Raw genomic sequence first — 24,827 nt, 5'->3', positions numbered from 1 at the left:
CAAGTAACGCGCATTTCGTATTGCGACCCGCGCACGTTTTGCTACTACAAACGAACGCGTGTGGTGTTAGTCTACAGAACGAGATTTATTTGGGAAAATACGTGCACGTTACTAAACCTTCCCTTTTCGTCCAGTCAAATTGAATAAACGTTGCAGTTGAATTGAATAAACGTACGAGATGTCGATTATTACATAGGTTTTGCGTTTCGATAAATCCTCGAAAGGGATAGGAATGTATAATGCAGGGTCGGCATTAAGTCACACAGCTGTTGGCTAGACGCAGAAGAAGCGAGATTTGTGGAGAAAACTCGTAAGAATTCGTTAGAGTTTCGGTAGGCATGTTGCACGTGGCTGCAAACTTTCTTTCCTTACTTTCCACAGTGTATCAATTTTTAGCGGCTGGCCTCTATAATCGATCAAAGTTGCCGACTCGTTGCAACGTAATTAAGTAACGTGGATATTTCGCCTTTAAATCGAGAGAAATATTACGACCAAGTGGTCGCGTCGCGAAACTAATCAAAATGTAATTCATTCGGTCGTGGCGTCTCCGTCAAAATCAAAGCAGAGCCATAAGCAATGGAAAAGAGGTACGCGCGTCTTACGATATTTCCTCATCTGTACAAACTGTTTCTCACACTATTTCAAGATAGACAAACGTTCACGATACTACGGTAATAACTTAACGCTTTGAGTGTCATGATGGTCATATGTGAACGGCCACGGGTTGTTTTCCTGTGACGCCACGGTGGTCATTGGTGACCAGAGCGCTTCAACTTGTTACAATTGTAAAAATTGAATGAAAATTGACAGTTGGGGCATTTTGAATATAACCGATAAATAGAAGATACTTTGAAATAAAAAGTGTCCCATGGAACGATTAAACGTTTTTATTAGAACATCAATAAAAAAAAAAAAAATGAGAACAAATGTCGCATCTAACTGTGCACTGTGTTAAAACACTTTAAACACAAATGTGTCTCATCGATACAATCTGGACGATAGGTGGTCACCTTTTTGGTCCGATTCTTAGCAATTTCTCATCCTAACTGTTTAACATTTTTTTTTTTTTATAGCACTGTTTTTTCGTCCAGTCGCGGGGAGACGCGATCGCGTTGAAGCGCGTCAACGGGAGTCGTAAATTCCCGTTACGATTATAATAATCGACACCACGAACAGGTCGATCCCCTTATTTTTTGTGAGATAAGAGGGGTGTTTGTTTTGTAATAAAACTTTAGTCTACAGTTCTATAATATATATATGTCGGAGATGAAAGGGCAACGGGGTCACCCGTTGGAATTACTTGGAAAAACCTCAATAGCATTCACGAAATAACCCAGATACAGTCATTCGAAACTTGAGACAATGAGCTTAGGCTCGAGGCGACAACCGGTCGCCGAGCGTAGCCACGGTCACGGGATGAACGTTCCACCTAACGGAAAAGTACCAATATTATAAGACACACGTTGTGTAACAATCAAACCCCGGGCAAGAGCAATGTCGCAGCTACGCGGGTTTGCCTAGCAACGGTGGCTGCAGTTTTGTTGGTATCCCGGGCCAACGTTCAACAAAGCTAACGCAATCGTAAGGAGAGAAAAGTTTCCATCAGTCAATTATTCTTGTGATCTCCTTGGTGAGTGACACATCGTCTAGAGAGCAATATAACGAACGTTACAGCAAACGTTACTTTTGTGCATAAAATTCTATTCTGAGTTTAACAAAGAGTGAGCCCGTGGACCGTGGATTCGCTATATCGAATCTAAGGTCATTGCTATTAGCGTCTAGTTACCGCGGTCACTGGTCGATCTTATTTCATCTGTATCCGTGATAATAAACGCTATCTCGATTGTGCAACAACAATGAACAACCCAGGCGAAAATTCTTTACACACCTATAACCCAAGCCCCGACGTCAACCCGACATATATATATATATATATATATATATATATATATATATATATATATATATTTACAATAACTTACAACACTTGTTGCGTAGACAGTAACTGATTGACTTCCTCGTGACGGAAAGTATAGTAGTTGATTACTCAAATGTTTAGTTGATTTGACTGCGCGAAGATTGATAGAACAGTTTGACTTGATTGCCCCAGGATTGATAGAACAGTAACAAACCCGTCTCGTACTATTAAGGAGGAAAGCTCGGTGTGGGTGTGCCTTTTTGAACTAAGAACGCGGATTCGTTGTTCACACTTTTCGGTAGAAAAGTGAGGGTAACGATCCGCGATGCCCATTGGTTAATAAATAAAACTATGAAGACAAAGAAAAGCAGATGTGACACATGGGCATCCTTGTTCATGGGAAAAGCCTGCTATTTCGTTAGACACTTGCTTTCTCCGTAATTGGTAAGAGCGTGCAAAAAACATAAGGACCATCCGTAAACCGAAAAGACTGATATGAATAGGAATGAAACTAAACAGATTCGGTTTATGGTATTTCCTTAGGTTTATTGCGGGTCAGTGTAACAATGTGTAGGTGTGCACACACGTCGTCACAGCGACGAATCCGCGCTCTTAGTTCAAAAGGGCACACTCACACCGAGCTTTCCTCCTTGATGGTACGAGACGGGTCTGCGACAGTTCTTGTAATCTTTTCGTAGTAAAAACTTAACTGTATTACCAATAAAGGCAGTCATTTTACTGAATTAATTGGTTATCATTTAAAATTACGCGATACGCGCGACGTAACAGGCACTGTGTAAGGTACGTTGAGAATAATACGTTGAGATAAAATCTGATACCTCGATTTTTGTTTTTGTTGCTTGTTTATAGAGTATCATCGCGTTTAAAATTGATGTATTTAACATTAGCTTCAAAGTTAATTTTATGTACCACTCGAGGTTCCTTCTATGTGGTGTAGAATATGTTATTCGATTTGATAAATCTACAGCACATTTTCCTCTGTTGTAATCTACCACTACAATTGCTTTATCACAAACATAATTTTTTTTCCGGACCTCTAACCATTTCAGTCGAATGTTTCGTCGAAATCATAAAAATAATCATAATACTGTTTACTAATATCTTCTACACGTTTCAACAATACATTCTGGACGTTTGGCTTACGACGAAGCAACGAATGCGAATGGTGTTACGACCGTTCGCGAAGAGACGCGATCGCAAGGAAACGCGTCAGCGAGAGGCGTAAATTCTCGCTATGATTCTGATAATCGATGCCGCGAATCAGTCCTTCCCCTATTTCAATTAGGATAGCAGAGGTAGTTCAAATGATTGTAACACTGAATTAACAGGGTTAATATAACCTTATATTTTTAACAGTACTCAAAATTAGAATTAACACATTACAAATGATTTAACGATGATACAATTAGTTTTTTTATTATAATCCGACTCGATTTTATGATATTCCTTGATTTATTAGTTTGACTAAGCGACTTTGATTTTATTCCTCCGAACCTCTCGATGCATTCGGTTTGAATCCTCAAATGATACTGACTGCCCTTTGATTTTTTCCTTTGTCTTCTCTGGGAGACGACCCCCCACCACGCCCGGCTCTCGCAACCGTTCGCGCTTATGATCACGTATGCCACCTTCTCTATATAGATAAAATAACGGATCGAAGGCGAATCGATGTTTCTGGAACTCGCTGCTTGACGACAACTATATATTTATCGCTGCTTTGTGTATATATCGACGGTCATGTAAGACGATCTGTCTGCGACACTGTAGTACCATGGGGGACGGTTAGGAACACGGCCTATAGTGAGCCTCGGGGCGTAACAAATGGTTTGTTGAAATAAACGAAGCCTTGTTATAATATGTCGCTATCAACAGTTACCAAGGCGCCACGGTGGTCACCCGTGAGTAAGATAAATGGTCCATTGGGAAGAATGTTGTCTTGCATGATCAATTTGTTATTATTTTGCTATTATATGCTTTGAATAATAAAAATATTTCCGTGGCGTCCTAAGCGAAACATGTGATTTTGGCGTGGCAGTCAAAGTGTTAACCGTGAATAACAATCTACGGAGTACGCATGATCGACGACAGTCGGTTCGTAAGAAAAGCCATGTATTTTACTTTCTCGAAAATTCGTCTATTACGTTACGTATACGTCGTACGTTACGTTACATTACGTTATGTTCCTCTTCCAGACAGCTTTATTTTTCCACGTCGTATAATATCGCTATTATCGTCCACTTACCACACTTTTTCTCTTCTGCTCTTCCGTCGGTTAACGATCGTGCGAGATCGGCTCAAAGGAAACATTACCCAACACAGCGATCGAACGAACTTTCATCGGAATCCCTCTGAAAATTGCGCATTCACCAGGGAAAAACGTATCGATGGCACGGAGATTATTAATGCGGTGCTCGTATATTCAGTTCGATAGAAGCGATTAGATTTCAGGGCATTGGTAAATAAATTATTAGGGTAATTTTACGAACCTAGGAAATGGAGCAAGTGGAGGAGATGCGAGCGTTTACGGTGGTGTAAAGAGAGAAGCGGAGATCTTGTACAAACGAGAATCTTTATGAAATCTACGAAAGACGTAAAGCTACGGTTGCCTCGTTGCTTTTCATATTTTATCTTTCGAACTCTTTCTACCGTCACGATACATCTCGCGCTTCGCTCGACTCCTTAGAATCGTTTCTAGCGGAAAATCTCCGTGTTGCGAGGAAAGTTTGTCGACTTACTTGCGTAAACATACTCGTGAAATATTTTTATAACGCGTTGCTCTCTGCATCCGAATCGAACGATCGTACACGCGAACAGATATCAAAATTCCCGCCATGTAGAAATATCTTCAAGAACAGCAATAGCGGCACACGTCCTCGTACATTTAACTCTTTTCCCAGAGTTCGTTTAACCCTTTGCACTCGAGTACTTTTTAGGTCGGACGTAGCGGCTACTCCGGGTGATTTAGCGTATACGCGACGCATGTCTTACAGCTACTGTGAAATGCTTTTATATGCAAATTAACTTACCAAAATATTAAATTCTAATAATTTATCTATATTTACATCTTTGAAAATAGGATTTTGTAATATTAATTTCTGTATTTTTGTTTTACAATAATTTATAAAGCATTCACCAAGATGCATTCTTGAATATAATTGATCTCATTTTTCAACAGTTTAAAATTAAGTTCATCTTCGTTTCAGCTAATTTCACTTGCGAAAACCATTATCTTAGGGTTTATAAACTACAAACTTCTAAACTTTTTGCCATGATCGTCGAATCCGAACTAACGTTTTCTTTTTTGTTGTTATTATCAGTTATTGTTTGTCTGGAATTGTTGCCAAATAATTGCGCTACTTTTTCTGCATTTAAAAAGTACAGTATATAATAAAATACACCAATTTGTTGTGTCAAAATTAATGGAAAAGTTATACTATAAATAAAGTTATAATCGAATGATACCACACTGTAAAAAAATATTAAAATGCATTATGAATTTTGAACTTCACGTTCAAGTCGTGTTATGTATCTTTAGTCATCTTTAACCCTTTGCACTTCCATGTCCAGTGTGACTCGACATCAGTTTTTATCTCAGGAGCTCCTTTGTCGAGTCCCACTCGACATTCTTTCATGTCCACCTTTTTTAGTGAAACGTGCGAAAGAAAAGCAGGATTGGAACATCCTGGAAATTGTTTCAAGATATATCATACACTTAAAAATTACAAAATACAACAATAGTGTGAATAAAACTGGTAATTAAATGAATTTCTTTCTTCCTTTATTTATTTAAATTGTCTTATTTTTTAGTTAAAGTAAATTTTCAATAAAACACTTAAAAGCGTTGGGAAAAAGCTGCTGGTAACAAAATTGAGATAAAATTCGGACTGCAAAGGGTTAATATTTTTAATTTGACCTATATTTCTTTATACTTTTAATTTGATTATTAAATCAAATCATTACCGCAAATATAATTAACCACTTAAATAATTTTTAGTATTCTCTGTCTTTCAAGTAGCGAATATTAGTCTTCGATACTTGGGAGATTGCGTGGAAACGTATAAATTGGCTAAATGTTAAAGTCTAACACTTTACACTCCCTAACAAAGAACACAAAGAGCTAAAGAATCAATTTACAAACCAACGTTGCACTCTCATCAATTGGATATGTCGAAATCTAACATAAACAGGGAGAGTCGCCTCTCTAGTGCAAACAGTTCAAACTTGGTATTGATAGCGCGCGAATCGCAGGATGACGGACGTAGCTGCTTGTAAACCTAAACCGCTGCAAACGTACAATTCCCAGTCGAGATACGAAGCCACCGAATCTTTTCTTACGCACAGCTTTGTTATTACGGCGCGAAACGTGAATTATATCCGTTTGCATGTGGCGTGGCCATTTCTTCTCCCTTTTCTATTACGTCGTTACCCGTTTTCACGAGCGCCACTCGTGACGATCTTTTTGCCGCGGCAGGGAACCACCGTCAGACCTTTTCCGGCATCTCATTCCACCACCGTTGGTCCGCTCTTCCCCTCGTTTCCGATTAAGTTGGTGAGAAAATAGACGTTCCACCGAATAAAGCAGGAAATATCCCACTCTACAACGATTCTTTGTTTTTAGGTGAGAAGATGAGAGAATTCGGCGGCGGATAGAAAATGGCTGCGTACAAGTTGTCCGGAAGAGCACGTTCGGATTCCTCGGTGAAATAAAGAAGAGAGAGAATTATCGTAGGTGCGAGCAGTGACTAATCACGCGTTCGGATTCCTCCAATGTCCAAGTGCTTATTCGTAATGAATCGCGAGTCACCGTTGTACCTGTTGCATCGCCAACTATTTTCTACGTAATCCAGTTGCGCGACAGTTGGTTTGAGATTCGCGAACCCGCAGGAGAACACCCGATGAGACAAACGAAAGCCGCGACCAAGCCGACTAACACGTGCAACGCTCGATGTTCTACGTATCGATTCACCAGATGTAAGATGAAATGAACGATTTGGTTCGAAGTTGGGGCAGCTGTAAATGCGAGAAACAACGAGGAAAAGAGTGCGTGGCAGAGAGGGGCAGAAGCAAAATGATGGATACAGTGAACGTAACAGGCGCGGGGACACGAATATGCCTAGCGGAAGATCTCGAAGTTTCGGAGGATCCTCGAACTCCATCTTTGAGACGAATCAGCTATGGCATTATCCTGCCTACCATCTGTTGCTTTGGAATCGTCGGCAATATTTTAAACTTGGTAGTACTTACCAGACGCAATATGCGAGGAACCGCTTACATCTACATGAGAGGTAAGTCATTGTCCGTGGACGCTCTAACGCTTTGTATTTACGTTTTTACGGCACGTGCTGGCGTGCAAGAGAAGAAGAAGAAGAAGAAAAAAAAAAGAAAGGAACAGAAGGTGATTTATACTTTTGCACGAACGTTTCGAGGAATAATGTGTAAGAGGAGTGTAATTATCGTGGATCGTGACCAAGTTTCAACAGGATAAAGAAAAAGCGCAGAGGAGTAAGATCATTAGCGAACCGAGACGCGATATCTTGAAATAAAGTTATTCCATGTTTACGTAATATTGGGGCGAAAGGTACAGCCACGTCGATCTTCGAACGTCTAGTCGACGGCAACCATTCGTACACGAGCGTCACTGTTTAAACGAGATCTACGATTTACGTTCTATCCAATATCTTCCGTCCTATCGTAAAGAAACACGTGGCTCGAACATTTGTCGAAATAAATACGATTACCTAATTAAATAACGAAATAACTCGCGAACGTTTAACTAGCTTGATAAAGGACGCCAGACCTTTGCCAAGTGGAACGCCCGGCTTTATCATCTTGATACTAGGCCAAAATAACAGCGACTGTGATACTTCCCGAACAACTTGTAAACTAAATTCTCCGTCGGACATTCGTTTAGCAATTGGCGCGCGATAGAAAACAAGGGAGAAATAGAGCAGAGACAGACTCGCGCACGATTTTCCTACAGTAATTTCATTAATTTTTCTCGTTACAGGCTACAGCTGTAGATAAGAGACCGACTGTCGCGACGTTCTCTCGGAGGAATCCCGCAAAGGGGAATCATAATCGTTTGTTTTATCGGAGACTTTGTGCTATGACCTATGACTGTGCGACCTGATGCCACTGTGACTCATCGGCCACACAGGTCGTCGTTTTTCAAGAAGTGTCCTATTTCGTTCGACGACGCTTCGCAAGATCTGTTTATCGTTTCTCGTTATATTCGCCGGCCGTCTTAGGGCCATCGTTCGCTTCGTAAAGCTGAAAACATGTTTGCATTAGTAGCTTATCGACTGGATCCAGCCTCGGTCGTTAAGTTTCTTGCTAAAATTTATTCACGATCGTATCTCGAATCGACGATAGAAGTGGAACAAGTCGTTGGTCGTCGTGTAAGTTCGTCTAGAGAAAGAATTTCGTATCGAAGGTTTCGATGGTTTGCGACGTGTATCCTTCGAGTAGACGCTCGTTTCCGATCAGCCGAGGTCGATACATTAGGAGGAAATTACAGGACAATTCAATTTCGATATTTTCCTCGTTCCTCCGGCATTCTATCCTTTCGGCCACGCTCGAATTCACCAAGCTCCGCGGGACACTTTACCATCCATTGCTGGCAAGCCTCTTTCTTAATCTCTAGATATATAGTTGCGCGTATATTTGCGAAATACGTTGAGGTGGTTTATTTACACTTAACCCTTTGCACTTCCATGTACAGTGTGACTCGACATCAGTTTTTATCTCAGGAGCTCCTTTGTCGATTCCCACTCGACATTCTTTCATGTGCACCTTTTTTTGCGAAACGTGCGAAAGAAAAGCAGGATTGTAACATCCTGGAAATTGTTTCAAGATATATCATACATTTAAAAATTACAAAATACAACAATAGCGGGAATAAAACTGGTATTTAAGTGAATTTCTTTCTTCCTCTATTTATTTAGATTGTCTTATTTTTTAGTTAAAGTAAATTTCAAATAAAACACTTAAAAGCGTTGGGAGCTGCTGGTAACGAAATTGAAACAAAATTCGAAGTGCAAAGGGTTAACGCCCCGATTTTTAATTGTGAATATCGATCGGCAACTTCAACTTATTCTCATCATACTTGGACTTGCAAGTTTTTAAGTGTCAGATTTGAAATGCTGCAATGATGTAAATAATAATATTGAAGTTATTGAAAACGATCTTTATTCATCTGAGAAGTAATATAATTTTCATTAGAATATTTATATTAATTATAATTGAGTAATGTGTGGAATTTTTGTAAACATTCATTGGGATGCAAACCGGATTTGCGTTCACAGGTCTCACAGTAGAAAACTGTTTGTTTTTTTACCGCGTTACTTGCTTTTGATGAACAAACAAGACACTTTTTCTTTTTCCCTTTCGACATTAGTAAAAAAATAATTGAAAGTACTGAATAGGTTAACATAAGTTGTGTACGCGCAGACCAGGAGTTTCTCTATCAGTCGAAAATTCATATCATTGTGGAATGATATCTTCGTTAAAAATTTCCTGCCAATCAGACGATCTTACGTTTCAAATACTCTTGCTTAGATTTTCTTCCTGTGGTTCTCCATCATCTGCACTTTCCTCACTCGATGAAGGTTTTCTTATTTTTCTTCTTCTTCCAGCAACAAGAACATCACTATCACTGCTCTCACTATAACTGTTTTCCAAGTCAACAGATACATCATTATAGATGCGGAAATCTAAATTGTCATCGTCACTATCCATATTTTCCTCACAAAGATAATTCATTTTTCTTCTCGACATAATTCAAATAGATGGGTTTACGATAAAACAGGTTCAGATCTGACTGTCTTTACGGATCGCTTGTAACTCACAGAGGAGTATTATTTTTTATTTGTAAACAATTATTGATAACGACCCACAAATACATTTGCACATCGGTGGTGCTCGAGAGGCACGCTTGGAGCGTTAAGGGTTAAACGCGTTGGTTTATTTAACAAAGAGACGAGTGATAAAATTGTGATAGTCAATTATATTAAAATCACTGTAAGTACAAGTACAGAGGCAGTGTATGCCGATCGAAACTCCTATAACAATTCAACTCTTCTACTTTTCAACTACTCGACTATTCCACTGTTCTAAACAGCACGTTCGTCTATTTATATCTGTTGAGGTTGACTGATAGAGGAACGAGTGGATGAATTTCTAATAGAAAGATATATTGAAATAAGTATAAGTATAGTGTATTCTGATCCAGATCCTTACTCTTACAGTGTTACAGTACAATAGAAGAAGAGGGTTGATTGGCACCAGGTTCATATATTTATAGCAAAGGACATTGCCAAAAAGTTAATCTTGTAGCTCTAGCTGAAGGCTGTAAGAAACAGCGATAGAAATCTACTTACAGCTCTTATGTTTCTAGACCTTGTAATCCAAAACAAAATTTATATTCAACGCCACGATAATATGGTCCTCTCCTTATTTCCAACTTTTTGTTTCACTAAATTCTGTTCTCTTCGTAATAGTGGTCTCCAGGTCACGGATATACAAAATAAAAGGCGTAGAGTTTCTCTTGAAGTAATTATTAGGTTGGCAACTAAGTGATTGGGAATTTTGTCATTACGTGGAATTGACTAAATCCGCAATCACTTAGTTGCTAACCTAAAACTTCAACAGTATCGACAGGTGTTATTATAAAAAGTTCGAATGCAACTCCGGTTGAAAATTACAAATAACGGCAAGAATATTTTGTCCGCAGTTCGTTTACCTTTAGACCTAGCAAATCGAAACAATATTGATATTCCAAAGTACAATAATATTAGTCTCTGCGGATTCAAACTTTCTGTTGACTCATGTGTCGTTGCGACATTACCAACGATTTGGTACGCGATCGAACGGAATATCTTCGAATACATAGTACAGAGATATACGCGTAGTATCAGAAGGGTAGCCGAAGCAAGTTTACGCCTTGCTTTTCGACGTTGACGGATCATTAATTTGCGTCATGTTTACGGAAAGTCGAGCAAACGAGCGTTCACGACGGATCAATTACCGTGGCTGTACGAACGCGCGTCCACCTGCAATTCCTTCAATTTACGCTACTCGGAAAATTCGTACGGTGAACGTAGCTTTTTGCAAGTTTAATTACCAGATCGAACTTGAATCTAATAGCGCGACGAGAAGCGTGTTTAACTGTCACTAGAACTTTAGGCGCCGCGAGAAATTATCTTGCTTGTTCCTCGAGAACACGTGCAAATCAGCCGGAAATCGAGTAAATCAGCAAGAAGAGACCACCAATCAGACGCGCGACATCGACACCCGCTGGGAGGAACGTCTGCTGCGCTGCTTCCGGATGCGAAAAATTCTATCGAGATTCCTTCGAGGTTTACTCGGTTTCCTCGAGACGCTGAAACCGCGCGTATCGCTTTAACCCAACTGCGAAAAGTAGCAAAGTAAAAAAGAAGAGCCGCGCGTCCAGCGTCCCCGATTTATAGCTTTCGCTACCGTTCCATTTTGAAAAAAGCTGCTCTCTCGTCCTATTTTCCTTCCATTCTCGTTCTATTTTTCACCACCAATGTCTATTTTCTTACTTGATTTCCGCTTCCGCAGTTTTCAAGTTTCGATAACCAGATGCGGTTAACGAGCGGTTACCTTCGGCTTTTTCCCCTTTTTCTCGTTGCTAAACGATTACGCCCTTACTGTTCGTAATCGCCTTCTCAGCTTCCCAGTTTCCCATTTATCATATTTTCCCTGTGCGCATTCATTTTTCATATTCTTTATCTTTATCATATTCAGTATCTTTCCTTTCCTCGTCCGGTCCACCTTGTCTTTTCGAAGCTCCGTGGCGGCTTGATCGATCCATCGGCATCCATCGACAAGTTTGCTTGGATCTGTCTTTCCGCTAAGGCGACTAAATCGTCGACTGATTTGTCCGCGAAAAGAACGATCTCACGTTTCACGTCTACCTTCGTCGGGTGCGAGTAATCAACGCGAAACTGCTCGCGAACGTTTTTTTCTTCTCCTCTTATTCTCGTTAAGTCGGAGGATATTGAAAAAAGCTTCTCTTTCGATTCGTTTGAAAGAGCAGAGAAAAGTTGGAAAGTATATCGACTGCATATTGCGATGCAGCGCGACGCGCGACCAGACGTGCGATTAAACGATAGGAATCGGTTAAAGGGCAGAAAGGCAGAGGATGGAGCGAGCAAGAGATTGTGGAATGGGTGGCAAGTGAGAAGGAAAGAGGAAAAGGAAGGTGCGGATGGCGCGCGTCGCACCAACTCTCGCAAGTCTATCGATATGCACGATGTGGAACACGCGGTGGGTGAGATCGAGGATTAGGATGAGGTCGGACTAAAAGGACGTGCCTTTGAGCGTGGAAATATTGCGAATCCTAGGGTATTGGGGCGCAAGAATTTGTGCGTAAGGAAATGCAATTTGAGACGTGCACGGAACCGACGAAAGCTACGGCCCAACGCCGTGTATACATATGTAAAACAGACTTGAATACATATATAGATGGCATATTCGCGTCCTACCTTCCACCAATCTTTATCCATCGCTCGACTGAATTTCTATCTGCAACGTTCGCCTCGCGACCATCTCGCGCCAATTCTCTGTTCCTGTTTCGCTACCTGTAACCATATTTTATGTTACTTCTTTTTACATTTAATTTCATTTATGTTAACCTTTTGCATTCGACTAGCAGCAACTCAAGGTGATTTTGCGCGTATGAGTGTCTTGTAGGTAATGTAAAATGATTTTATACAAAAATTAACTTAAAAAAAGTTATATATATTATAGGATTCTTTCTATTTATCCTATATAATAAGTTTATTGATCGATAGATCTATTTACAGTGGATTAGACAGGAAACGATGGTTACTTAACGTGAACTAAATACAGTAATGTGCTATAACTAAATAGTTAACTCACAACTCACAAGTAATAATTTATAACTCATAACAACTCGGTACCTCAATTCTCGACTCCTCACAACTCGACTTCTCATCATTCGACTGTCAATTTACAACTCGACCCTCAACTCACGACTACTCAACTCCTCACACCTCGAATCTCAACTCACGACTACTCAACTCCTCACACCTCGAATCTCAACTCACGACTACTCAACTCCTCACACCTCGAATCTCAACTCACGACTACTCAACTCCTCACACCTCGAATCTCAACTCACGACTACTCAACTCACGACTACTCAACTCCTCACACCTCGAATCTCAACTCACGACTACTCAACTCCTCACACCTCGAATCTCAACTCACGACTACTCAACTCCTCACACCTCGAATCTCAACTCACGACTACTCAACTCACGACTACTCAACTCCTCACACCACGAATCTCAACTCACGACTACTCAACTCACGACTACTCAACTCCTCACGCCTCGAGTCTCAACTCATGACTATTCAACTCCTTACCATTCGACTCCCCGATAAAACTCCCAGGCCTTTTTGGTCTAACGGTCCTTAGGCCTTCCCGCAATATTGTTTATGATTCACCCGATATTTCTTAGGCCATTTGTCCGCGATACTACAATATTTACATCTTTAAACATATAACTTTTAAATATTTTTTTCTGTATTTTTTTTAATGATAATTTATAAAACATCTGGCAAGATGCAATTTTGGCTTTGTTTGAGTAAGAACACACCTTACAATCCTTTTTTCTTTCTGCTAAAATTACATGCAGCTTTCTATTTAACCGAATTTCATCCCAATTAGCAGTCGACATTGAAGCCCGATCTCGCGTTTGTCGAATATCTCCTCTCAACTAGTCCACTTTTGAAAAACAAGTTTTTACAAATCGCAGGTGGTTAAGTGGCCTTTCGTTCTTTTACTTTTTTACGGAATATATGAATTAATTAAACAAATTTCCAAATCCATTTTTTTGGAGCTTCTAAATTTACCAAACTATAATACTTGTACCACGGTCGTCGAATCTGAACTAACGTTGCCAGAACCATAGTTTCGGAAGAATTTGAGCATAAATATTTTCATCTCCATCTTAAACTGTAACGCTTCACACTTCATAAGAAACAATATAAAGAGCTAAGGAATCTATTTACTAACCAATACTGCGCTCTCATAAACAGGGATTGTCGCCTCTCATTCTCCTCTCGAGTTGCCACACGGTTACGCCGTGGCGACTGAGAATTGCCTCTCGAGTGCAAAGGATTAAATTCTTTTTCAATTTAATTAAATCGACGAGTTAAAAACCCTTTAGCGTATAAACTGCTTACGATCATCGGCGACGTGTGTTTCGATGCAAAGTGCAGATAAGACAGCGCCTACAGGCGGTACGTCGAAACAATCGAGATCTTCGCATAATTCGTCACTTACGTATCTTATGATTATGTGATCTGTGCTGTAACAAAAGATTTGTTATAACAATAACAATAATAAGTTGTTTTATTCTTATCATTAAACAAACCGTCACACGTTTCGACGAATTCGTCGGACGTGAGCCTTTCAACGATAAAAATCCACGTACCTACATCATGTGCCGTTACGTCGTCGCAAAATCTCGGCAACTGCACCGTCGATCACAAATTATCGTTAATCGTGTTGGAAGTTCGTTTTCCACGATCCGGCTTTCAAAAGGACAGCTAAATTGCTTCCTTGGCCATTCTACCCGAACACCTGTATATCAGAACGATAGATCGAGTTAGCGTCTGCGACAGAGAAAAAGTTGACTGTATGCAGCCTGCGCGATTTCATCGAAAGAGAATCGAAATGGGAAACGGGCTTCGGTTTTATGTAAATTAGACTAACTCGTAGATAATCTCGGTTATACGGAACGGCGTGATCTTCGATTTCGATTTCGATTGCGACTCGTCGCGCGTTATATAGAAAGCGGTCGTATTGAGAACAGCGAACCACCGGAGGATCGAATTCCCAGTCAATGTTTTTATCGCTGCACGTCCTACCGACGCGATAAATCAGACGAAGATTATTCCATCGTCACTTTCCTTCGAACGCTAGCCTCCTCAAACATGTCACTGCTTCGTCATCACACCTGTCGTCGACACCATTAGCCACCATTACGAAACTATCGACAACTTGCTCTTAATTTAAAAGGTCGACTGGGTATTATGGCATCGTTCGGTGGACACAACTGTTCAATCATTTCGCCATCTACAGTGAAAGTAGGATAATAGTTAACACTAGAACTACCACATTAGTCAAATTGTCTGGTTTTACAATTTTATTTTAAAATTCCTACTTCATATTATGTAATATAATGAATTTTATTTTGTTTCTTATGTATTCAAACTGAAAATAATTTTGTATCAAAGTTACTTATACCAATATCAGTCACAATGACTGGTACTTGTCGAAGTGTAAAAGGGTCCTGCAATCTGTTTATCGAACCTCAATTAACCAGTTTCCTCGTTTTATACAACTTCACACACGTGTTTACAATTGTTATTGCGTACCATTCGATATGAAGATATTAGTCATTAGGATGCTAACACTAAAATTACCACAGCAGTCGAATTGACCGGTTTTATTTTAAAATTCATTTTAGTTCCATTTCATTCTAATTCAATTTCATTTTAAAATTCCTACTTTATTTTATATTTTTTTTAGCAATGATGTAATGAATTTCGCAACGATAAGTAAAAGAATAATATAACGAATTTTATTCTGTTTTTTATGTATTCAAACTGAAAATAATTTCTTATCAAAGCTACTTATACCAATATCAGTCAAAATGATTGGTACTTGCCAAAGTGTAAAAGGGTCCTGCAATCTGTTTATCGAACCCCAATTAACCAGTTTGCTCGTTTCGTACAACTTCCCACACGTTTTTACAATTGTTACTGCGTACCATTCGATATGAAGATATCGGTCATTAGGATGCTAACACTAAAATTACCACAGCAGTCGAATTGACCGATTTTATTTTAAAATTCATTTTAATTCCATTTCATTCTAATTCAATTTCATTTAAAAATTCCTACTTTATTTTATATTTTTTTAAGCAATGATGTAATGAATTTCGCAACGATAAGAAAAAGAATAATATAATGAATTTTATTTTGTTTTTTATCTATGCAAACTGAAAATAATTTTGTACCAAGGCTACTTATACCAAAATAACTGGTATTTGTCGAAGTGTAAAAGATCCTGTAATCTGTTTATCGAACCTCAATTAACCAGTTTCCTCGTTTTATACAACTTCGCACACATTTTTACAATTTTTACTGCGTATCATTCAATATGACGATATCAGTTATCAGGAAAATCCCGGATCGATCGGTAGATCGCGAGATGCTAACACTATAAATACCAAAGTAGTCAAAACGATTGGTTCTACAATTTTATAAACGTGTCAACCCTCGTTTATGGATGATGGTCCCAGCTGGATTAAAAATACCAAAAATGTACTACATAACATGGAATTGCTCCTGTAAGAAAGTAATAAATTAATAAGTATACAAATATTCTATTATTACGTATTTTTTAAAGACCAGTCATTTTGATTGTTTCTGATAGAAATAGCTTCGTGTTAATTATCGGTAGTTCCAATGTTAAAGGCATAGTCGAAACTTGGTCAAAGTTCGAGCGCATTCGAGTCGCAGTTAAAATGGACATCGTCTTCTGGCAGCATCTGGCAAGGATTCGGGACAGTCGGTTCCTTAACCCAAGGTGGTCGCTTGCACATGACGGTTCAATTGGGCTTGCGAACCAGTGAATACGATTGTCAGACAGCTTCTTTTAGCTTGACCCAACTTACTGTTAGATGGAACTGCGAATCATGTTCGGACGATAAGCTATAACTTTAGCAGGTGGCACATTATCACGTGGATTAGGACCGAGCGTTGAACCAAAGAAATTGCGAGGGCACTACGTGTGCAATTGGATATCTGTGTAATTACTCGCGGTCGATGAAAATCTTGCGCGAAGAGCATCAACGATTCGAACATTCGGAAAAATTGGAAGCAGCGAGTGCGCGTTTAATCGAATTTGCCATCGTCTTGAAACGTCTGCGTCTCGAACATGAGCAACTTGATGCCAGATAGATTTAACGATCTACTCGCTCTCCTACGTAGCTCGTGCTTACGTACAACCGTCCAAGCCAAGATTGAGTAACACGTCGCGGATAATATCGACCCTTACTCCTGAATTTGAGTCTCGAAAATTCTACGGCGGCTGTCTTTACATATTATCTTTTTTTTTTTTTTTTTTATGGCATGATAGCAGAACAAACTGGTTCTTCGACCAACATACGAAATTTGCGGAAGAAGACGGAAATATGTGATTGACAAACATTCGTTCCAATTACCAGTCAATTATTCTTGTCGTTGCTATTTAATCGAATTTGGTATAGCGTCTGTCGGTTTATTAGAACATTACGGATAAATATTCATGAAGGTTGTTCGAGACCCCTGCGTTATTTTGTCGTCGTTCTAAGAAACCGACCGAGCTTCGTATCCATCGCCACAGTTGGTGTTGGTTGTTTTCTCTATAGAATGAAACTCGAATTTGCAAAGGCGGTTGTCGTCTCTCGAGGCGATAGATGCCAGGCAAGAAACGACCCTACGTAACACGTTGTTTATCAAAGCTGCTCGAAAAGTTGTTTACTCCGTAGCGTCCGTTTCAGCGACGTATTTTTACCGCGTTAGATTTCTTACCCGTATTTACGTATTATAAATAGAGGCGATATTCGAGTATCTTGACAGATGTACTCGTCTGCCTATCGCAGAAAGCAAAACGAGCGGAAGGATCAAATGATCTGGGTGGCACATAGCTGTGGCGAGAAGATGGTTCGAAAGGTACGCGAAGTGCTAGATATCGAAAACAGTTCGCATTACCAAAGCATTCTTGATAATAAAGGAGCCGCTTCCGGCGCAACTTTGTCGCCAGAAAGTGAGAACGAAGGCGCTTAGAATCTCCTCTGCCTTGTTCGGTGACGTTGCTGCCCCGTTACTTCGCATCGCATCGTGTCTCTACGTTTTGCGACGCGATTCCTCCCTTTCTTCCAATCGACTAGAAAAAATCGCTTTTTAAGCATAACGTCGCGCCGCTCGTGACCACGAATTTCCATTCGAATATTTCTATCCGGTTTTCTCGTACTATACGTGGAATTAAGGTCGGCTACTTGGGGAACGTGCGCAACGATAAAACGCAAAGAGCTTGGATAGTACGATAAAAGGATGTGGTCCCTAGTCGGCAGTCTGGGAAGCGTCGTTCGATAGTTGGCCGTATCCGAATTGCACGAGAAATTGGTCGTATGATTTTATAGTAATAGGAATCAGGTGGCCATTACGATAGTTTGAAAAAGTAGGTCGACTGTCCCGAGCTTGTCCCACGGTGACATTTTGTCACCGGTTTCGCTGATGTTTTCGAAACGAATAATTTTCCGTATTCGCGAACCAAGTTGTCATCGGGTTGTCGAAGGTGTCGTTGTTGATGCAAACGCGAACAACGACACCCGAAATCGATCATCAACCCCTTCTAGTCTCGGAATGTCCTTCTCACAATGACAAACATATGCGATATATTCTATCGATACATCTCGATAACGTGGCGCGATGCACGAAATATTTAAATAGACCTGTCTATACGTACAATTGATTGGCGGCGAAAGAAAATCGCGAATGAACGGACAGGCAAAACCGTGGTTTGCAGCGTTTTCGCCGGATGCAATGGATGTTCATCAGGAGCATGAAGCGGAATTTGCATGACACCGGGAAGGAAGAGGGAGAGACGCAAAGCGGCAGGCGAGAGGAACGAAAGGAGCGAAGGCGGGGCCGTCGTCGTCGTTGCGTTTCCCTTGGTAGCTAAGCAGATTCAGTGGCCCCGATCTTAAGTTTCGTCCTTGGTATCGGAGGATAACGAGAAGAACGTCTCCGCGATTCATCTTCTTTTTCTTCCTTTTCTTATTATCCTCGGTCACCTCTTTTGTCCGAATTATTTCGTCTCTCGTGAATTTCCGATTCTTCTACCTGTGCATACGACACCTTTGGATTTTCGCTGTCGAATCTTCACCGAGCACAGCTATTGTCCTGCTGCGTTTTCCTCGAAACGGTTCGATTTCCTACGGATATATGGATCGTGTGAAAGGTGAACAGTCACGGAAGTCGGAGCTACCGGTTTACCTGTTCGTCACGAAGTTCGTCGTCTAAAGCGCGCGTTTGCTCCCGAACCTCGAACACCGTTGTCAATAACTCGGCGAATAACATTCTCACAGTGAATTCGAGTAAGTACGACAAATGGGCGAAACGAGTCGTAAAGAAAGACTCGCGACGTTCCGGTTCGTTGCTGCCTCGACTACCGCCAGAATCTTAAACGCTGCTGGCAAATTCTCTCTCTTACTCTCTCTCTCTCTCTCTCTTTCTCATTCTCTGTCTGTCCCTTGACAAGTATCCTTCCTAACGCTCGATATGTACGAGCGTCGAATCTAGTCGTCCCGGTCCTATTATCTATAGGATTTGCTAGAGTTTGCCTTCTACTACTCGCTGTAGTCTTCTTTTTACTAGTCGTTGTACTTGTGTCATCATCCTGTATCCTCACTGCTGTACCTACAATTTTATTACAAAATTCAGAAGCTTAAACATTATCTCAAGTAATGCATAACCACATAAAGATGCATGAAGAATAATATAGTGGTATAGTGGTATGGAAAGTATACTTTCATTGGAAGAATAATATAGTGAAGGTGAACAAAGGTAATTACAAATTGAAAATACTCTATGTTTATTGATATTATTACTTTACGACATTTAAATTAAAGATAATAGAAAAATTTAATGAAACAAATGATTTAAAGAAACATTAAGATATTGCAAAGATACTAAATAATAGTAAATAGTAAATACTTGTAAGAATACAATAAACTAAAAGTACCTGGCAGCCAACGAATGTCGTAACTCTGTGCCACCTCGAGTTTTCATGTGATTTTTTAGCTTCTTTAAGAGAATCTTTCTAGTGGTTTGTGTTACCGGATCCACTGGATATCCGTACTCCATCAGTTTGCTACGCAATTCCGCATCGCTCAGGGCAACCACCGACATTTTGTTTACAGTCAAAAAGCGGCTTTTCTCAAAAAAACCCGGTAGAAAATGTTACCTCGTGTGCGAAGTTCTTGCTATCTACTTCTATGAAGCGTAGTGACGAGTTTTGTCCAAGGGCAGTCGCGCAATTAGAAAATTCACACTATCACTAAACCGCACGTGTCCCACCTTTCAGGATATCATGAATGTTTCATCATGATACCAAAAAATGTTAGAAAATGGTTACAACTAAAAAATGGTGCAATTTTCTAACGGTCGTGATCACGCGCATAATCGTACAACACCACTTCACGCAACTCAACGCTGTCATCCATAGTCATAGAATAAAGTTTATCAAGATAACCTCACTCGAAACTCACGGTTTGGTATAGCTTCTTTTATTCGAATTTCTCTTGCTGAAAATCAATTTAACGTTAAAGCTGTTTCTTTTTGCAATTTATTGTATAATTATTTTAAATAATAATGTAATAATTGAGTTTTCTATTCGTATGATTAATGGACAAAATATTGAAAATTTATTAATTCCGCAAAATTTTTCAATGATTTATATACACATCATTGATTTGTGATTTTTGGAACAGCATATTTGTTCATATTCTAATTATAGAACGCACATGTATTCGCGAATTACGCATAGTCTTTATTATGACAAAAGAAAAATAATACTATAAATAAATATTAATCGATGTTTATGGAATTTCGTACTTTTAGAAATGTAACCAGAGAAGTGAAACTTAAGTAGGGATCTTTATTTCATCTACTAAATTTGTGGTCAACGGGTGAAAGAATATAAGTCAGAATTATTAGTTTTGCAAAAGTGCACTTAAAATATCTAAAGTGCGATGTAAGATCAACTATTTTGAATATATTATTAGAATCATATTATTAACTGTATTATTAGAACCGCAAGCAAAAGAAAACAATATAGAATATATAAGTGTATTCTGTTTTGACAAAAATTTGACTTATATTTTTTTTTGTGAGAAATATTATAACAAGTATTTTCTTTGGGTATTTCGTATATTTTTGTATCTTTGATATATTGGGTTGGCAACTCAATATATCCCAGGAAACATTCTTGCGATCTATGTATTTTCCCTTTTTTCTATCCACCCCCTATAGTTCGCTTTTTATCACGGGAAACATGGTCCGGAAACCGGACAATGGAAATTCGGAATCTTCCCTGTCTTTCGCTTTTTATCTGACTTTCCTCTTTCTCGCCGTTATCCTATTTTTCGACGTTCAATCGAGTCGATTGAATCAATCGCGGCCGATTAAAGAAACGAGATCTTGGACAAACCCGTGGACGATAGCGCAGACGAGATCTGTCGAATCGAAATGTCCGAATGACCATGATTTTTATGATGCAATTCTCTTTCATTTTCGAAGGCGAAGTTCGTTACGTGCGATTCAACGTAATCGACCACCCTGGTTTGTCTAACAAGTGCAGACGAAACCGATTGGCTGAAACGACACGATTACAGCTCCATTCAGATTTGTATACTGTATGTCGTGGAAATTTTCTCGGTAAATGAAATATGAAAATTGCTAGATAGATAGGAAGTTTCAATATTTTTCCTGTTGCTCGGCGAAAGACTCGAGGACGTACGCAAACAAGCGATTTTCCAGAGAAGTCAAGTGTTCTAGCAAATATTTTCATAGCAAACATGCCGTATGTTATATACGGTGATTCTAAAACGCGATACATACAATGATTGAAGTGCGTTGACTTCCTTTGAACGAATTAGATAGAAATAATAATTGTCACTAGAACAATTCTGTTAATTATTGTTAGCGAATAATTGTTATTTCTGTACCTGGTACAGTGATCGATATATAGTGTACGTATAATACTTTTTTATTACAGTGCTTTTTAAGTAATTTGCAACTGCGTGTATATCTTAAATCAAATAATGTATTATGGAAATGTACGTTGTAGGTACATGTACCTACATATCTATGTATGTCCTGTATTTTCCTCGTTCACCGCTTTAAATCATAGAGGGCATAAGAAAAGCTTTGGTGTTTTTGAACGATCGGTATTTCAGAACGTCGGACGCTAAGTTCCGTAGGGTAATAAGTTTATCGCGTATCTTCCCTGTGACGATATTCATAGATTATCTGACACAGTGCGTGCGTAGAATGCGCAGAGTATGAAGTAATAACGCACATAGATGGTAGTCTATCTTTACATCCGGCTATCGTACTTGTTTGCTTTGTAAAGACGTTGTTACCCTTTTGTTGCAGGTTATTCAGCAGCCGCGCTTCTTGCAATTTTGTTCTGCATCCCTTTCGCACTCAGGGTCCTTATTCACAAAGAAACAGGTCGATGGAGAAATTGGATACAAGCTTTCTATCATACTCATCTCGAACTTTTCTTAGGGAATGGCTGTTTAGGTAAGAACTTGCAACGTTTTAAATGTTTCGTTGCAGCGGTCCAATCTTTTCGATGTACACGTAGTAAATCCTTAAACGAATACGATATATACGTAATATCTATAAGCGAAACACGTTGGTGTTTAAAAAAATCGATCGAGTTACCGACAACATATCATTCGATGGTAAATGAAAAAAGTCTTATCGCTAAATGCTCGGTTACGAATCAATCATTCTTCTAGGGGTTGGAGTGATGATGCTGCTAGCACTGACGGTAGAACGTTACGTTAGCGTTTGTCGGCCTGGTCAGCACACTCGTCCGCTCTGTGGGCCTCCGCATTTAACGGTGGTTCTCATTCCCCTTGCAACGTTTCTGGTTTATCTTCCGAGTGTGTTCCGTGAAGAAATTACCACTTGTCTTCTAGCACCGGATGGTCCGATTATTTATCAAAAGAGGGAGTATCAATCGTATCTCGACTCGATGTTTTATCAGGTATTTAACACTCGCGCAATTTGGCCATCCCTATCGTAACCTTTTCTAACTTTGTCCGTCGACGTTTCTGCGCAGGTGTACAAGGTAATTTTGGAGATCGTTTTCAAAGTAGCGCCGACGATATTTTTGGCTGGCTTCAATCTTCGAATAATGATAGTCTATCGGCGATCCTGCGAACGTCGTCGACGAATGACACTATCCAGGACAGCAAGCAACGACGAAGATCCGAGAACGTTCGCGGAAGAGAGAAGACTCGTACTTCTTTTAGGCAGTACCAGCATATTGTTTCTGGTCTGCGTTAGTCCTATGGTAATTCTGAATGTCACATTGAGGGAGAGCAATCTCAGTCACTATCCTTATCAGGTAATTGTTCCAGGCTACGCTCGCTAGCCGTTCACGGTTCCATTCACCTCGCTCGGAAACCGATCCCCATTTTTATGGCAATTCTGTCTTCCAGGTGTTTCGCGCTCTGGCAAATTTGCTAGAGGTAATCAATTACTCGATTACCTTCTACATCTATTGCATGTTCTCGGAGGATTTCCGAAACACCTTGATTCGCACTCTGCAGTGGCCCTGGAGGAAAACCAGCCACGAGGGACGAGGACTTCCGATGAAACGTTCCTCCATACCGAGACCGACCACCACCACCACTACCACTACTACCACCACCACCACCACACTACCGACAACCGCTGTTGCGACTCCTGGTCATTTAACGCGTGCCAGCGTTTACTGGCGTTTAGTCTCTCTCTTTCTATCCTATCCGCACCAAAGTCGTCCGAAAGGAGAGAAACCGCGCGAAACCGAATTTTCCCAACCGCAAAACTCCGACGCGGTATATCAGTCTACTTCCTCCGGTAGTGCTTTAACAAGCATCCCGCGGCTGTTAAATATCGTAACGCGATATCGGATACATCGGCAGATATTAGTATATCGCGACTCGCGTTTCACTTATGGAACGAACTCGAACCAACGCGATATCGAGCTATCGTTTCTCCCGTCGAAGCTCTCCAACGAGAAGATTCACCGATTTTTCACTGTGATGCATTCCACCGTTATCGGTTCGGCGACCGAACCACAAATTTACAGTTCTGACCGATATTTCCACGATCTTGTCAATCGTTAGCGAGATCGGCTCGTGCTAATATCGACGCGGAACGAAAGGAAACGGAACGAAACAGAACGAGACGGAACGAAACGGAACGAAACGGAGCGGAGATATCGCGTTGGTTACAACCGTTGTCTTCCCGAACTATATTGGGTTGGCAAATAAGTGATTGCGGATTTTTCCATTAGGTGGTATTGACAAAATCCGCAATCACTTAGTTGCCAACCTAATATATGCACGTGCTACCGATTCATAGATTAAAATTTTGGCGGCCATTTTTTGTCACTGAGATTTTCCCGCATTTCCGAGGAGGCTTTCCTACGCTCTGTTGCGAAAGCATTTTGTATTTTGTCGAGATTCAAATCAGATTTCGTTCCGATCGTTCTACGACGAAGGCGCAAACGATTCTGCGCTTCTATATCTTGTTTTCTATACGCGACACGATGGTAAAAAGAGTACGTGCGAAGTACGACAAGCAAGCTCGATACTTCCGCGATAGAACAGTTCTGAACACAAAGCGATGCGTCAAGAATGGAACGGAAATGTATTCGAAATGTAAGAGAACGGATTTAATAAAAGATATTTGCGAACGTTCCGAAAATATCGAAAACACCAATTTATTTTAAAATAAGAGCGGGATCGATCCTCCCTATTTCAGCGACAGCTCGAATTAAACGCGAATTAAATTGGTTCCACCTTTAGTTCCCTCGAAGACAAATTAAAACTCGTCTTCCCTGTTCTCGCGTTTCCTAACACTAACGTGTTAACAATCTTCATGCCTTTTGTTGTATCGAGAACATTACTCGCATTTGTCTGCTCCGCGTGGGTAAAGTCGAGCGTACGAAGGCTTCGCGTTGATGAATTCTCTTGATAATTTCGAATGTCGGTAAGTT

General features: G+C 40.1%; 1 protein-coding gene across 4 annotated transcripts in view; it reads left to right on the top strand.

Annotated features, from left to right (window-relative positions):
* Nucleotides 1–24,535, top strand: part of LOC139997876 (probable G-protein coupled receptor B0563.6) — a 29,550-nt gene extending 5,015 nt beyond the window's left edge. For 2 of the 4 annotated variants that reach the window (XM_072021905.1, XM_072021906.1), the window contains 5 exons: nucleotides 6,558–7,224; nucleotides 22,205–22,354; nucleotides 22,576–22,826; nucleotides 22,902–23,189; nucleotides 23,284–24,535. In XM_072021905.1, coding sequence (XP_071878006.1) covers nucleotides 6,921–7,224; nucleotides 22,205–22,354; nucleotides 22,576–22,826; nucleotides 22,902–23,189; nucleotides 23,284–23,952 — 1,662 coding nt within the window. In that variant the 5' untranslated portion in view covers nucleotides 6,558–6,920 and the 3' untranslated portion in view covers nucleotides 23,953–24,535. Of the gene's footprint in view, nucleotides 1–6,064; nucleotides 6,489–6,557; nucleotides 7,225–22,204; nucleotides 22,355–22,575; nucleotides 22,827–22,901; nucleotides 23,190–23,283 lie in introns of those variants that run through there. The other 2 variants (XM_072021908.1, XM_072021907.1) reach the window with 2 other exon arrangements.
* Nucleotides 24,536–24,827: the final 292 nt, after the last annotated feature.

Source organism: Bombus fervidus, chromosome 2, assembly GCF_041682495.2.
Source record: "Bombus fervidus isolate BK054 chromosome 2, iyBomFerv1, whole genome shotgun sequence".
NCBI classification, from domain to species: domain Eukaryota; kingdom Metazoa; phylum Arthropoda; class Insecta; order Hymenoptera; family Apidae; genus Bombus; species Bombus fervidus.
Note: the sequence above shows the minus strand (reverse complement) of the source record. Positions and strands in the feature narration are given on the sequence as shown.